Below are 13,928 nucleotides of genomic sequence, written 5' to 3' on the forward strand. Positions count from 1 at the left end.
TGACTAGGCTAAGGTTTGCCTCTGCAACTTGTGGTGATTAAACCAAAATGTTGGAAACGATTAGGTGACGAACGGAACTCTGTGGATTGAGTAGGCAGAACTTGTGTCAGTCAGGAGGTGTGATTACAAAACATCTCGCGAGTTCTTAGTACTCGTGGACATGGCTGGCCTCAGAAAGACCTATTTCCCCGCGAAATATGCAAATTGCTACCTTCATAGACTCAGATCTGTGATCTGAATCAATGGAAATGATAATGTGACAAGACTATGTCGTCGTTTCTAGAGCTTCCGCTTCAAAATCCGCAAGACAGGATGGTGTGAACTCATTCTTTTACAATGCTGTCTCAAGTTTAGTCTTTCGAGTACCGACAGGTCTCGTTTCGTTGACTCCATCTGCGGAACCGCATTACTCTTGAGCTTGAGCTTTCCGAGTAAATATCGTGTCGAATCTAGCTCGTCAGAACCTGAGTTTCTCTTTGCGCCCTATGTTTACTACGTGAGTCGCACGGACCATGGGAGTTGACTAGGGGTTGAAGAATTCTTTCCACGCACCTTAGTTTGTGTGACCAAGGAATTTCCGGCTTTGGTTAGCAATCCGTGGTATATTCTACCTGCGTCTGAATTCAGAGCGGCTTGACCCTACTTCAATTTCATCTAGAACCTTGAAATCAACGCGCTTAGACAGATTCTTCAGTCTAGGATATCTCCGTCTTGTTATATGAGCTCGATAAATCTCCCAATCCAAATCGATATTTTATCATCTTCGATAATGAATCTCGGTGGATGACAAGATGGTGCAGCCACAGCGGGACCTCATCGACATCTTAGATGGTTTCGATAAGCCAACAGCGACGACAGCGACAGCAATGTCAGCACCGAATCAACACTGCCAGTAAATACAAGCCCGAGTATCGTTAAGCACCGTGGAATGTCCATTCATCCTTCTGCCGCTTATGCGGACGTTACCGAATCCCTAACTGATAGTGCACAAGATCTCGACTCCCCCACGTTGACCGACCAGAGAGCCTATAGCACGGCAGCTTCAACCTTCCGGATTCCTGATCTCCCTAAAAATCGCAACCGTCCGCTTCTAGATGTCATCAAGTCCGAGAAAATAAAAACCAAAAAGGCTTTCATCCCTTATCAACTGGTAGCGCACAGCGTTTCAAGTGACACTAGTCGACGACGATGAAAGTGACGCAAGCTCGGTCGCCACGGATGGGAGTCTTCCACGTCCACGTGCCGATGGCTCACAACCTGCGACCCTACTCTGGCCACGGCTGTTCGGCAGAACCATACAACACAGTGCAAACTTGCTCGTGGCCTTTATTGGGCCGTTGCGTTTAGTCTTTAACTGGTTCATAACAATATTTACTATGATGCTGGTTGTTGGTGCGTTCGCCAGTATAGTCAAGATAATCGCCAGCCAATTCCCGGGCGTCAAGTGGCTTCTATGGATATCTGGAAAGTCGTGCGGTACCTCTACAAGCTCATCACCCATAGGACCGACCGCACTTGCCTATTTACTCGTGCAGACGGTTTGCCAAGTGCCGTGGCTCTCAGCCATTCTACCATACACGAGGATCAAATGCCAAAGCAAGGATTTACAACAAGGTTCCTTTGCCTCGCGTCCACTGTATTTATTTCAGCCGGGACCGATTCCAGTGCTCATCAACTCAAGACATAATCTAAAACAGCTTCAAAGCTCTACAATGGAGTTCAGACTTCTGAATAACCAGCTAGGTCAAGCACGTCTGGCTGTACTCGCTGCGGGGACTAGAATTTTGAAGGTATTCTTACCAAACCGGACCGAAATAGCACAAGAACATATCCATCTGAGCATGAGCATCCTTAACCATAGGGATAAGTGGGCCGGCTTTCATGCTATTGTAACGGTTTTTATCAGTATGGCCTCCAGTCGTCTTAAAACTGCCAGTCACAGGGTTCAAGAGGCACGAAATATAGCTAACTTACTCTGGTACGATTTTTGGCACCGTCGACAAGCAGACCGAAAGCTCGGGCGAGATATGGAGATCTCCTTTAACAATACTCTTGAACATCTAAAAGAGGTCATAGAGATAGGAGACCAGACAAAGGATGGCTGAACTCGGATGATAGAGATTTTCAGCGTCTCGAAGCTTGCCGTTTAGGTCACGCGAAAGATATCCAGGACTAAGTTTTCGAGGACAAAAGATTCATACGCAGATGGTGGCGTATTGTCGACCAAGAAAAGCAGCAATACGACCTGGCGCTACTGAACGACGTGGATTAGACATGCTACGGCCCCATCCGCCACAAGCTGAATGAAGTTTTATCCTTACCGGTGAAGAGTAGGGCCAGCCTTCTCTTAGCCAAGGCATGTATTCAACAGGCTGTTAGACACGACAGTCCGGGGGAAGCACCAGTCGAAATGCTCATCGAATGGGCCACTCTGCTCGGCGGTTTGTCTCAGGCGACGACGGATGACATTAGCTCATCATAACGCAGATTCATGAGGGTCGGGCTGTGCGGCGCCTTGGCAAGTGTTTGTTGGTTTCAAGGTCCAGGAGAATTGTGTGGTGGTAGATTGGGGTGCTTACTGTGCGCTACTAAAACGTAGTGCTGTTCGGGTCTGACAAAGGAAAGGTAGAGAGGCGTTTAATAGCTTGGACTATAGGGTAAGCCACAAATTAATCGTTCGAAAACAGTCTCGGCTTGGGAGTAAGATATCTTAGTGTACCCTGGCACCTATGATCGGATCAGGATGTCAACAGCAAAGCCGGTTGATCAACTTCAATTCTATACATCAGCGCCATTGTCAACAATCAAACCCGAAAGGTACCCTGTAACTCCGAGTAATCACGATCTACCCGATAGAATGTGGGCTTTCAGACTAGTGTATGGCGCTCTTTTAGTCGGTGGAGTCTAGAACGGGGTTCTGCTCGTAGAATCACTGCTCGTCCTCCCGGGATGGTGAGCACTTGCCGACACGTGACAATCACTAGGCACTCAGGAGTTAATGTGTGGCGTTTCGACTCTAGTTGTATGTGCTGGACTACAAGTTGGCCGACCTGATGACGTTGTTCTAGGTAGGAGAACTCGGGAGGAGCCAAATAACTTGCTAGTATTCTTTATAAGTAGAGTATTTCCTCGTAGCCTCAACAGTTTTAGAGATAAAGCAGGCGATTGACTCGCATGAAACTTGGCATTAAAATCGAGAACCGCCTGGATGGATGCGTATCTGTGGAAGATCACGATTAGAATAGTATTTATTGATCTGGGCAGAACGACCATCTCACATCAACCAACGTCTACACTTAGATATATAGAGTATGGGACATGTTTCCAGACGAGATCCTATTATCTTGACGAGGCGAACCGACATCACGTTTCACTATCAGATGTCTACTCAAAAACGAGGTTCTCACCACCGAACTTACTTGCTGCCGTGTTGCTCCCGGGTGATTTGGAGATTCTCACTTAGAGTACACTGATAAATGATTCTAAGGATCGAAAACTATCATCTCCCTGCTAAAAAGTCCGATCTATCGTAGTCACTCAATAAAGATAAAAACATTTCACCGAAGTTGTTGGATGGAGACATCGCTGAAATTCTTCCATTATGAGTTTGCATGTGATACTACCTATTCTGCAATCCTTATCGTTACAGGTTGGCTATAAAATATATAGAGCTATCAGTTATCGTACATAATACAACTCGGTGATAATGATGACGATTGGACTGGAACGAACGATTCAACACCGCCTCGTGCCTTCCTAAGCTTGCCTAGAGGGAGCCCGAGACGTCCAACCATAATGATAAAGGAGCGGGGGGATCACCTCATCCGGGCCCTCAACCCCTTAGACGGCACGAAAGACTGCCTCCTCGCGAGCGCAGCACTCCGAGTCGATGGGCAAAGCGTAGTCGTCCGTGTAATCTCCAGAAGAAATGTGTGACTTTAATGATGTAACCATTTATAGAAGTTGGACAAGCTCTCGGACAACGTCAAAGTAGTCGGCCTCAAGCCCCGACTTCTCGCATGCAAATTTCTCGGATCGAGTACGATGACAAGCGAGGCCAGGAAGAAGGGTGAATAGGAAGTCAAGGCTGCTCTTCTTCTATAAACACGAGCTCTCTTTAGTCAATTCAATCACCACCTTATGCCATCCTTGTTATTACGTGATTCTGATGTCAACTCGACACATTCCTAGTTCATCCATCATCGCTAACCTATTCTAAGCGATACCTATTTCTGCTCGGGCTGTGGTGAGGCATTGTCTTCCTTCCGCTGCGAATGCACCCGGATGGAGCCAACGATTCGAGCTCCGTGTCTGTTATCCAGTGTTTTCGACAGATTTCTTGTAACATTCAATACATTAACTGCTTCAAGAACACCTCATGCTCCGATCCTCAATTCGGTGCTCTTCTCACCCAACTTTATTTCGAGCGCCCACAACAGAATGGAGGTCCAGTCAAGTAGGCGGGAATTTCAGATATCCAGCCAGCCTTGGAGAGCAACTTGTGTTCGAGTACAGGTGACAAAGAATATTGCATATATCGGAATACATATTAAGTCACAGATATGCTTAACTATCCATCGGCTTCGTTGAGATTGCGTGGCTGACCGTGGACCGATGAAAGGTCATCAAAGCAACATGATTTACCTTTAAAGGAATGGCGACATCCAGTCTACCAAGCCATTGCTACTATTAGGACATTGTTCGTACGTTGGCTACGTGGAACTATTAGCTAATGCCTTCCCGGGTGGGACTGAACTCATCATACATCAATATATTGGAAATAGACAATTTTCAACTGTGATGACATTCCGTACGCAGTGATACGGAACACCTTCCGGTCAATACCAGCACGCCCTATAGCGGAAAGTGACGAGGCGCGCTACTATTGCTGTTCCAGGTTGCTGTTCCAGGGTCCAAAGGGAGGAGCGTTCACAAGGGCGGTTGGGAAGATATCTCTCTAGGAAGAGCAACTCAGGTGCTTGTTTACTCCGACTTATCACTCTTAATTTGCGTCAACATTAGGATCTCGTAGTAGAACTCAGCTTTGAAACACCCGGAAATATGGCGCTGGTGGCTTGAACCGACCGAAAGCTCTGCCCTGAAGCTAGCACCTAGAGATTCGATTCCCGTTCCCTCACGGTTGAGTACATTCCCCTTTCAAGTGCATTGTCTTTGTTTGCCTCGCTGAATTGGAGATGATAGCAGCACTGGAAAGATGTTATCCATAGCTTCCTTTCTTCCGGATTTGTCTAGTATATACAATATAAATCATTGACCATTGCTATTTTCGCGAGAAGTAGGGCTTGACACAAGTCGAGTCGGAATGGCACCTCGGAAATCCTTCGATGCTCGCAAGAGAGTATAGAGTTTCAGCCTAAACATTCTTCTGTATAGCTTATATTAATTCGAATGACTCTACGACAGCGTGACATCTTCTTAGATCGCCCCAAATGCCTGAATTACGCAACTAGAACGAAAGTACATATATCACACTAGAATTTAATCGGGATTTGGGGGGTGATTCTTAGTCTACGTCATCCGAGCCTTCGTTCGCGATTTTCTTTGCATTCCTTTCTGCCTCGAACGGCATAATATGAATCCAGGCCTCGCTTTTGAAGCCTAAGCCAAACTCAGGAGTCGAAAAGTCTATTGACTCAGCTGGTACAAGGGATGCGTTCAGGTCCTCCTTCTCGAGTGTTAGAGCCCCTTCCCTAAGCACCAGCTTAGACAGGAGTGGAGAATTAGCTTTCCCATAGAGGCGCCTTAAATTCGCCGCCGTATGGCACCTGGTATCATCGAGAGAACTGTGAGTACGATTTATAGGTCGCAGCGTCAAGGCTGGCAAGGGCGCAACTTCAGGGACATTCCAACTGACTCGGAATGGGACTTTTCTGTCACGGGAAACGTTATGGATTATTAGGGGCGTCATGAGCTGATTAAGCCTACCCAGGCTTCCAAGGCGTTGCGATCACAGGTACCCATTGCTTAATATTGATGCTTGAGTTGATTGGTAATCGAGATCTATCTCGTCCTGATCATGAATCTATGACGCATAAGGACAGCGTCTAGGTCGGCTTCACTGAGGACGATATAGGCATCGAACTTCTTCATCCCCAAGGATCTAGTTAGTATGCCCAGGCTACACGTAATCTTAGGTATATAGCTTAGAGTTGACCCCTACCTGAGGTCGGGGGTAAAAGAACTTATCCAACTTGTTTGCCAATAGTACGTTCCGTGTGAACATGCTTGAGAAGTCGGAGAATCCTTCGGCGAGAATGGGAGATTAGTGATCTGTGGCGGAGCAAATGTGACGCAGTCAATCTTTTGCAATCCTGTAGACAAGTCAACCAGTACTGGCGCCGGAGCAGGGTTCGATATACCGGCAAACGGAGCGGCGGTAGCCAGTGTCTTTCTCTTTATGCTGTCCGGCTCCAACAGTACGCCGCGTTTCTTCGGCAGCTTGTTGGCTGTCGCTCCGATTCTAGCATCGCTCCCGTCGATTCCCGATGCTGACGGCATCAGCTAGGCCTCCAGTAGGAGCTTTGACTTGCGCTGTTGGAATGGGAATCTCTCTGGAGGAGATGGGTCATGCGATTTCCTTGCAAAGCATTGCTCCTCCAAAAAGTTTGAGATCAGAAACCGATCAGGTGGCACCTCTTAAGGATTCCCAAAGCTTCTACTAATATACTATTTCACCAGTTAGTTAAAGAGTATGTACTTAACCACTAATCAACGGTGATGGGGCCTGGTAGGCACCTCCCACACTTTATATCCAAGGCCTCGACTGCGGTCGACTCCTTACACCAATACTACCATGCGCGACCGCATTCATCACCGGTTATTTCGTAAACTTACGTCCTGGCTAACGCCGATGTCATTCCAGCATGGCGTGAAGCAGTCGGGATGTAACACGAGTCGAGGACTGAATTTATTCCGATTTCTTTGCTCTCTTGCTTGCTCCATAGGGACAACATGAGCTCCGAACTGGTTGAAGATCAGAGCTGTACAGGACAATATGAAGAGCTTATTGTAAAGTATGTGGGACTCTCCGTCTACTGACTTTATGCTCTGGATGAGGATCCAGGCTGATGGAATATGAGACTACTTATGGGACTTATTGACCGAGACTCTGGACCGTCTACCATTATCTCAATTACAAATCTATCCATTGACTTGCATTGCCCGGCGCGTAATGACAAACTGAATAATGCCTTCCCAACAAGATCTGGAATTTCCCCATCATAATCCCACCAATTCAGCTTGCTGCCTCCTATTCATTATTTTCTTCCAACCATGGACGCTTCAGGCGACGTGTTGGGGTCAGTACCGGCAGGAGACAGGATCCCCGGTCACGAGACCGCCCAATGCGGTATAGCTTTGTTTACATTGCAAAGATAGGTCTCCTTCCTGAGGGACGGAATAGAGACTCAATCGATCAATTCACACCAAGTTCAAGCCCTGTTCTCATGAACCACGGCGTAACACCACGGATTCGAGTCTGTAGACCCAAATCCTCCTCCAGATTACCACTCTCAGTTTTAAGCAGGAGTAAGAAGATGTCGAATGTTCTAAGTTAGTTGAGGAGTCGATGGAACAAGTACGGAAGGTCGAAGACTAAAAGGTCTGTTGCATGTTGCAGGGCCCGAACACTTCCTAAGACTTGGATTTGTCAGCGCACAGCCACGAGGTGGCGAGATCCGTTGCTGTGCTTATTATGGGCACCAATAGATTCGTCCAGCCAGGCGTTTCGAGATATCCATCCCAATGTCGGCCGGAACATTCTCCCTCGCACCAGGTTAAAACTTTCCAGATCGTGTTTTGAATCCAGACTCTAGCCAAACGATAGAGTATCTCTTCGGGCTGAGCGGCGAGTACACCTCTAGTTGTGGTATCACTATTATTTGGGATAGCTTCATATATGTCTGAAGTACTTGTATAGTAAGATAGGTTGCGGGGAAGAACTGCATGCCCCAATAGGTAGAGAGCTTAGAGCACCCCGGAATGTACGACTGCAAGTGAAAATATGGTCGATCTTTTAAAATCAAGGTATAGATACTTTGTGGCGTGTGGCACTCCAGCGTGTCAAGTAAAGGGACATGGTGTTCGACGGAACCAGGATAATCTGTCAGCAGTTACGTGTACCCCAAGTCGCAGAATATCGTAAGACCCTGGTGAGAACTAAGGAGAATGTAAGACACTGGTGCTGCCTGGTGACGCAAGATCCCAGGGGATTGGACCTCCGATCTAACATATATAGGAAAGAGAACAGCCTCTATCATTGACAAGAACGGAAGCCTTGAGCCTTCCATAGTGGCCCCATTTTGTCTTACACGAACTAGGAGGTATTGCCCACCACGATACTGACGCCGAAATATAACATAGGATTCGATGGTGCGCGATATGTTAATGTCGATCTGTTTATCGTCTCTTCCAACACACTCTTCGGAGTGGCAGCCACATACTTGTGACTGATGGCAGGCAACGCGCGATGTTCGCGGATCGGAGCATATTGATCCAAGGTAGATTCGTCTCTCAGTTATCGAGACAGCCACAACACTCACGAGGAACCTAGGAGCGATTAGAACGCTCTTGACAGCTGAGATCCCTTAGTCAGAACTCATCGCAACGGAAAAGGTCTTCGAGCACATATAACCACCATCTTCACACATACGCGCTCAGTTTCTGATCACTCGAACTGTGATGTGAACCAGAGTCGAAATTAGAGCCTGCCTACAATTCCCCTCGGATCCACTAGTAACTACGCAATATCTGTGACTTTATGGTAGTGCGCTAGTCTAGACTCGTTGATTAAAGCTTTAACTCCTTAGACTCATCATGGAATATTGGTCCAAAATCATGAACAACGTTATAGACGCCTTCGGTACAGCGATTCGAAGACTGACAGCAGCGATGAGGCAGTCACATTCGAAATGCTACTTACGAAGCCGGAAGAAGATTCACTGGAAAGCAACAGGTATACAAGATAATTTTCTATCTTCAAGAATTGGAGGACGTGGAGTCTGACCGAAAGACCGTAGACGATCATCTCGAAGTGCTCTTCAACTCTCGTAAAAGCTTTGATCTCTAGAGTAAATTGGTAGCAATTCCGACCCTTGTACTTTGATCAGATACCGGGGTCGTGAAGTGACCAACAACACGAACCCATCCAACAGCCTGAACGGTCTGCTTGTGATAGGTAATAATATCTTCGGTCGCTGATAGTCGTTCTTCTACGAAACCTGCCGTTCACGAGCCACGAGCTAAACAAATTGTGTTTACTAGCAGGGCTTGGGGGCTTCCCCTCTAATCCAAGATGCCGATAACAGTACAGTCAACCGGAGATCCTGGAACTCAAAGGCTCTCAACGCCGCCTGAGCTCCACCTCCATACGGATTGTCTCGTGTCATTGCACATTATCCCGCGAGCAAGGTCGCCGCTGAGAAGGAAACTTGGAGATTAGTGGAGGAGAATAATCTACCTTTTACTGCCAATGTCGTGTCCCCGGCTAGAATAATTGGAGAGCCACTGGACAAAAACGCATCAAAGGACAAGCGAACTGGGTAGTTCACGTCTTGAGGGATAACAAGGCGGTTATGGATCATATGCAAGCCTGTAAGAAATTCCCCCAAGGGCGACCAACTCAAGGTCCTTTGCAGCGTTGGGCTAATTATTTCATTTGCAGCCTTCTATGCCAATGTGAAAGACGTGGCCTTAATTCATGTTGTGGCTATCTTAGATCCAGACGTTATGAATGCACTCTTGCAGAGTTGGGGCATCAACGCTCACTGGAACGATTTTCTGGCTATCCTGCGCGAATTATGCCCACAGCAGAAATTCTCCAATGACTATCCTAATCCTTACTACCTTAAGGTATCTGTCGACCAATCGGAGTCCTTTGCGCTTCTGAGGAAATGGTCTGGAAAGAATGAGTGAATATCTTTGAAGGATAGCATCTCTGACGACGTCAACAACCCATATTTGAATATGTAAAACGCCGATAAGCTGCAGAAAGCGAGTGATTCATTGTCGCGCCAACGGGGTTAGTATTTATATATACGCTAGGACTGCTATGTTTGTCTGTGGCCTAAATCATTTTAACTATAACTACGGCAGCGATATGTTTTCTACAAATTCAGTCTCACCGGTAATTTAAAGGAGTCTACTGCTACATAGTTGTTTCCTCTCGCGAGAATGTTGTGATTATGTTGATTACATACATTAAGGATGGATAAGACACTGATTGCGATGCTTCCAGGAGTGAATCATTATGCAGCGTAGCCTGGAGGACTAGTAGGCTATAAATTCGTTAGGGGAAAGGATGGCGAATATTACGCGGCCTATGAACTAGAAACAGCCAATTCTGTGGGATTGATTGCTGAGTATTCTAGATTAAACCCATACTTATGTTCAAAGATTCCTCTTCCACCTACTTATATCTCCCCTTGCATATCACCTAAGCAAAGCCAATATGTGATTTTCCAAGAGTAGAGGCGGGAGCCCATCCTGTAAAATAGGCCTGTCCGAGAATGAGGCTACAACTCCAAGAGAAAACATTTTCAATGTGTTCGAATCAATGCTTTTTCGACCAGGGCTTTGAAGCATGCCATTTTCTGGCTCCTCGGGAATTAATTAACCAAGACAGCTCATTGATTGTGACGTGGATTAGATCGAAGCTCTTCAGGATGTTCTCATATTATCAGTAACTGTATTATTTGGTTGACCGACATCGTAGGGGTGCTGCGGTAGAGCAATATATTATGTAATCCCAGATTAGTCTCTCTAGTTGCAATCGGTACCGGCGACGCTATCGAGATAACGGCAAGGGAAGTGGTTGGCACCCTATGGAATGTAAAACCACTTAAAATAGTCTATAAGCCATCAGACTTGAGGGAGCTCGACCCTTCTCTTACGGAGAGATGATCACAACTCCTATGAGCACTGTGGCGCTCACCGCTTCCGGCAGAAAGTATCTAGGGAGACCAGCAACAATATCAGTGATGGTCGTTAAGGCAATGGCGTCTGTGAGAGTCGACTCAATTGTCACTCGAAGGCTAGAAGAAGCCAGGGCCGAGAGGGAATGCAGGCTCGCCATCCCCCTGGGTGGCATTCTGAGCTTTGGGAGTGGCCTCGGGGTTCAGGACATGGTCAATTACATGAACAACACCGTTCTTGATAGGAACATCATTTCCAAGGACGCGTGCGTTCTGGATAAAGTTTCGTCGCTGTTTGTTAATCTTGATGTCCTGGTCGCCTAAAGTTTTGAAAGTTGTGCCGTTCTTGAATTCCGAAGAGTAGGTAATTTGATTAGGAACAATGTGGTACTGTAGCACGGCAGCCTGTTCAGCTTTGCTAAGGCCATAGAAGGCGTTCTCAACTTGTCTAAACGCTTCGTCGTTTGGTGCGAAGATGGTGACCTGATCGAAACTCTCAACTTCATCCAATAGGCCAGCACGGCCAAGAGCCGCAATGAAGTTAGTGGCGTTTGCTGCTTTGTTGTTCAACTCGTAAGCGACACCACGAGGAAGATTCAGGACGTTGTCAATAGCATAGATGATGCCTCCCTGAAACTCCCGGAATGTAGGGGCTTGGGCGAGTAGACCTCTACCAGAGATGAAAGCGGTCTCGAAAGAACGAGTGTCGAAGCGTCCCAGAACAACTTGGCCGCCTGGGACCGTAGTCCATGGCGCCTGTTTGACAGCAGTCTTGTACGGGGCGAAAGAAGTCGTCAAGTTGGTGTGGATGCCATCGATGATATGGTATCCAAGTATGGCCTGTAACAAATCAACGCTAGCTAGCTCCCATTCTTCGTAGTAGCGGGTATCCCAGGGGAAAAGTCTTAGAGCGATGTTGCTGGGTGCGAGGACAGTGATATTGGTGAGACTGTTCAAGGCGCCAGCTAGAGCAGGAACCTGGCCGACGTGCTCGCTGAGGTAGCTGAACCCGGCCGTCTGATTTAGAAGGGTTACCAGGTCTAGCGACGAGGTGTCTGGCAACTGAACAGGGACTGCCAAGGCAGAGGCAGCCAGGGCAGACACGGCGAGGATCTTACTGACCATGGTGGTCTGTTTCCGGTGAGCTTTCTAGAAGAGAATTGGTCGGGGCTTGAGATTCTTCAGAAAGGAATATTTTCGACTGGGTTTGAGACTAATATACATATTCCTCCAACCTCTTGCTAGCGACCTGTACGTAATGTCCTACCTTCCAAGACGATACTATCGAAAGAGAAGCGAAGGAAAATTCCTTGATCGAGCTCTCATATTGAACATTTTGTAGACTAAAAGCTCCGGCCCCAACCGCCAGCTCTTGGGCAACCAAGATATTCTTCTCGCTTGGACGTTCCTGGAACTTATGGGTCTAAGGACGAAGTTCGTGCAGGATATGCGCTGAGAGTAACGAGAGTCGAGCGGGGCAAAATAGCATGTTAAGCTGTTGTGTTGTTATGTTGTATGCTCTACTACCAGAGAGAAGAGAGATCATTGTATAATGCTAGGCTGGAATGACGCAAGTGAGGAGAACAAATGGCAACTATAGCGGGGATCCAATGCCTGGATAGGTAGCGACAGGGTATGAATTGACCAGACTGACCCATGTTAATGGGGATACTCGGCATCGGCACATGGGTGGAGTGCGGCTAGATTGTCAGGTTTTTTTCTAATCTGATAAGATCATCTGATAGTCAGAATTAGTCGGGCGCTTTCTCTTAGGTCTCTCACATCTGGTGGTTGGTCATATGTTTGCAACAATTTTTTAGATGCCAATTCTGAGAGTGCCAAGATGAAGTGGGTGAAAGGTCTTGACACGCCGATCTTGGCGACTTCTGTGGGGGGAGTCAGACCGATCAATTAGTATTCATTTCACAAATAGTCTGCATTGGTTCGAACACAGTACTGATCAGGGAGGACGTGGTGGATTCACTGGTACTATCGATCACAAACCACTATGCTATGCCTTCGACCTTCAATTGCCGCGAGGTGCGGAGCTATGAGTTGTTGCAAGTATATATCTCCGAGGATAAGGACAGTGAATATAGTGCTCAAGTTTGCCTACATAACCACCCCGGGTAAAGTAGCTGGGCAACAAATCTACAAAGCAGTACCTGTTATGCTGCATCCCACCCGCCAAGACTTCCGAGAGGGATTTCAACCCGCCATGCCGCTAGGGATTTTTCTTCTTCTAGATGTCGCTGTGCCGGTATCGGAGGTCCTGGAGCCATGCATGGTGCACGTGCGGATGCCATATTCAGACTAGGGACAAGCTCCGGTATCGTCTCGATAAGTCGCAGCCTTACTGATGACGTACACCACCCACATGCTCGATGGCATAATTCTGCAGAGACCAAAACTGTTAGACCTTATCTCTAGCACCGCCGAGCACCTCTCGAGGTCTTATGCGTCCTGTGATTTATGGATCAATAACCTTAAATGGTTCCAGCTACCACTAGATCCAAATGTAGTTCGGGAGTAGGAGCTGAAATTTATAGGAGTATTGGCGCCTGGGAGATCCCAAGTGGCAAAGACTAGGCTCTTTGGCCGCCTAATCGCTTTTAGAAGATTGAGGAAATACCTGAAAGCAATGGAACCTCGAAAAGATGCAAAATGAGGGATTTTAGATTATTCCATCACTGGTGTATATAGGGGAGAAGAACGGTCAACATGGTCGAAAGTAAACAGAAATCTTAACCCAATCATGTGAGCCTTTAGAGATCTGAAAAGGAGACCATCAATCCTTTGCTCTCCTGCTTACACTTCCTTTCGTGTGTCTGAGTTGGGAGCCAAGTAAGCGCACGAGAGTACCTTACCATCCTTGACAAGCAGTGGATGTATCTTTCCAACAGAACGCCCTGCAAAACTTTGAACAGAATATCTATTATATAGCAGTGATATGATACTATCCATATTGATGAATTTTCCATATAAACCATTTTCATA

The 13,928-nt window shown here is 46.9% G+C and overlaps 1 protein-coding gene across 1 annotated transcript; it reads right to left on the reverse strand.

Moving 5' to 3' along the window:
• Window positions 1-11,051: 11,051 nt before the first annotated feature.
• On the reverse strand, window positions 11,052-12,056 carry LTR84_009114 (uncharacterized protein; the record flags this gene model as incomplete). The annotated part of the gene is made up of 1 exon (XM_064852656.1): window positions 11,052-12,056. The coding sequence occupies one exon, from the start codon at window positions 12,054-12,056 to the stop codon at window positions 11,052-11,054; it is 1,005 nt and encodes a 334-aa protein (XP_064701120.1).
• Between the last annotated feature and the right edge of the window lie 1,872 nt (window positions 12,057-13,928).

The sequence above is a fragment of the Exophiala bonariae genome, assembly GCF_035927105.1.
Source record: "Exophiala bonariae strain CCFEE 5792 chromosome Unknown scaffold_36, whole genome shotgun sequence".
Taxonomy (NCBI): Eukaryota; Fungi; Ascomycota; class Eurotiomycetes; order Chaetothyriales; family Herpotrichiellaceae; genus Exophiala; species Exophiala bonariae.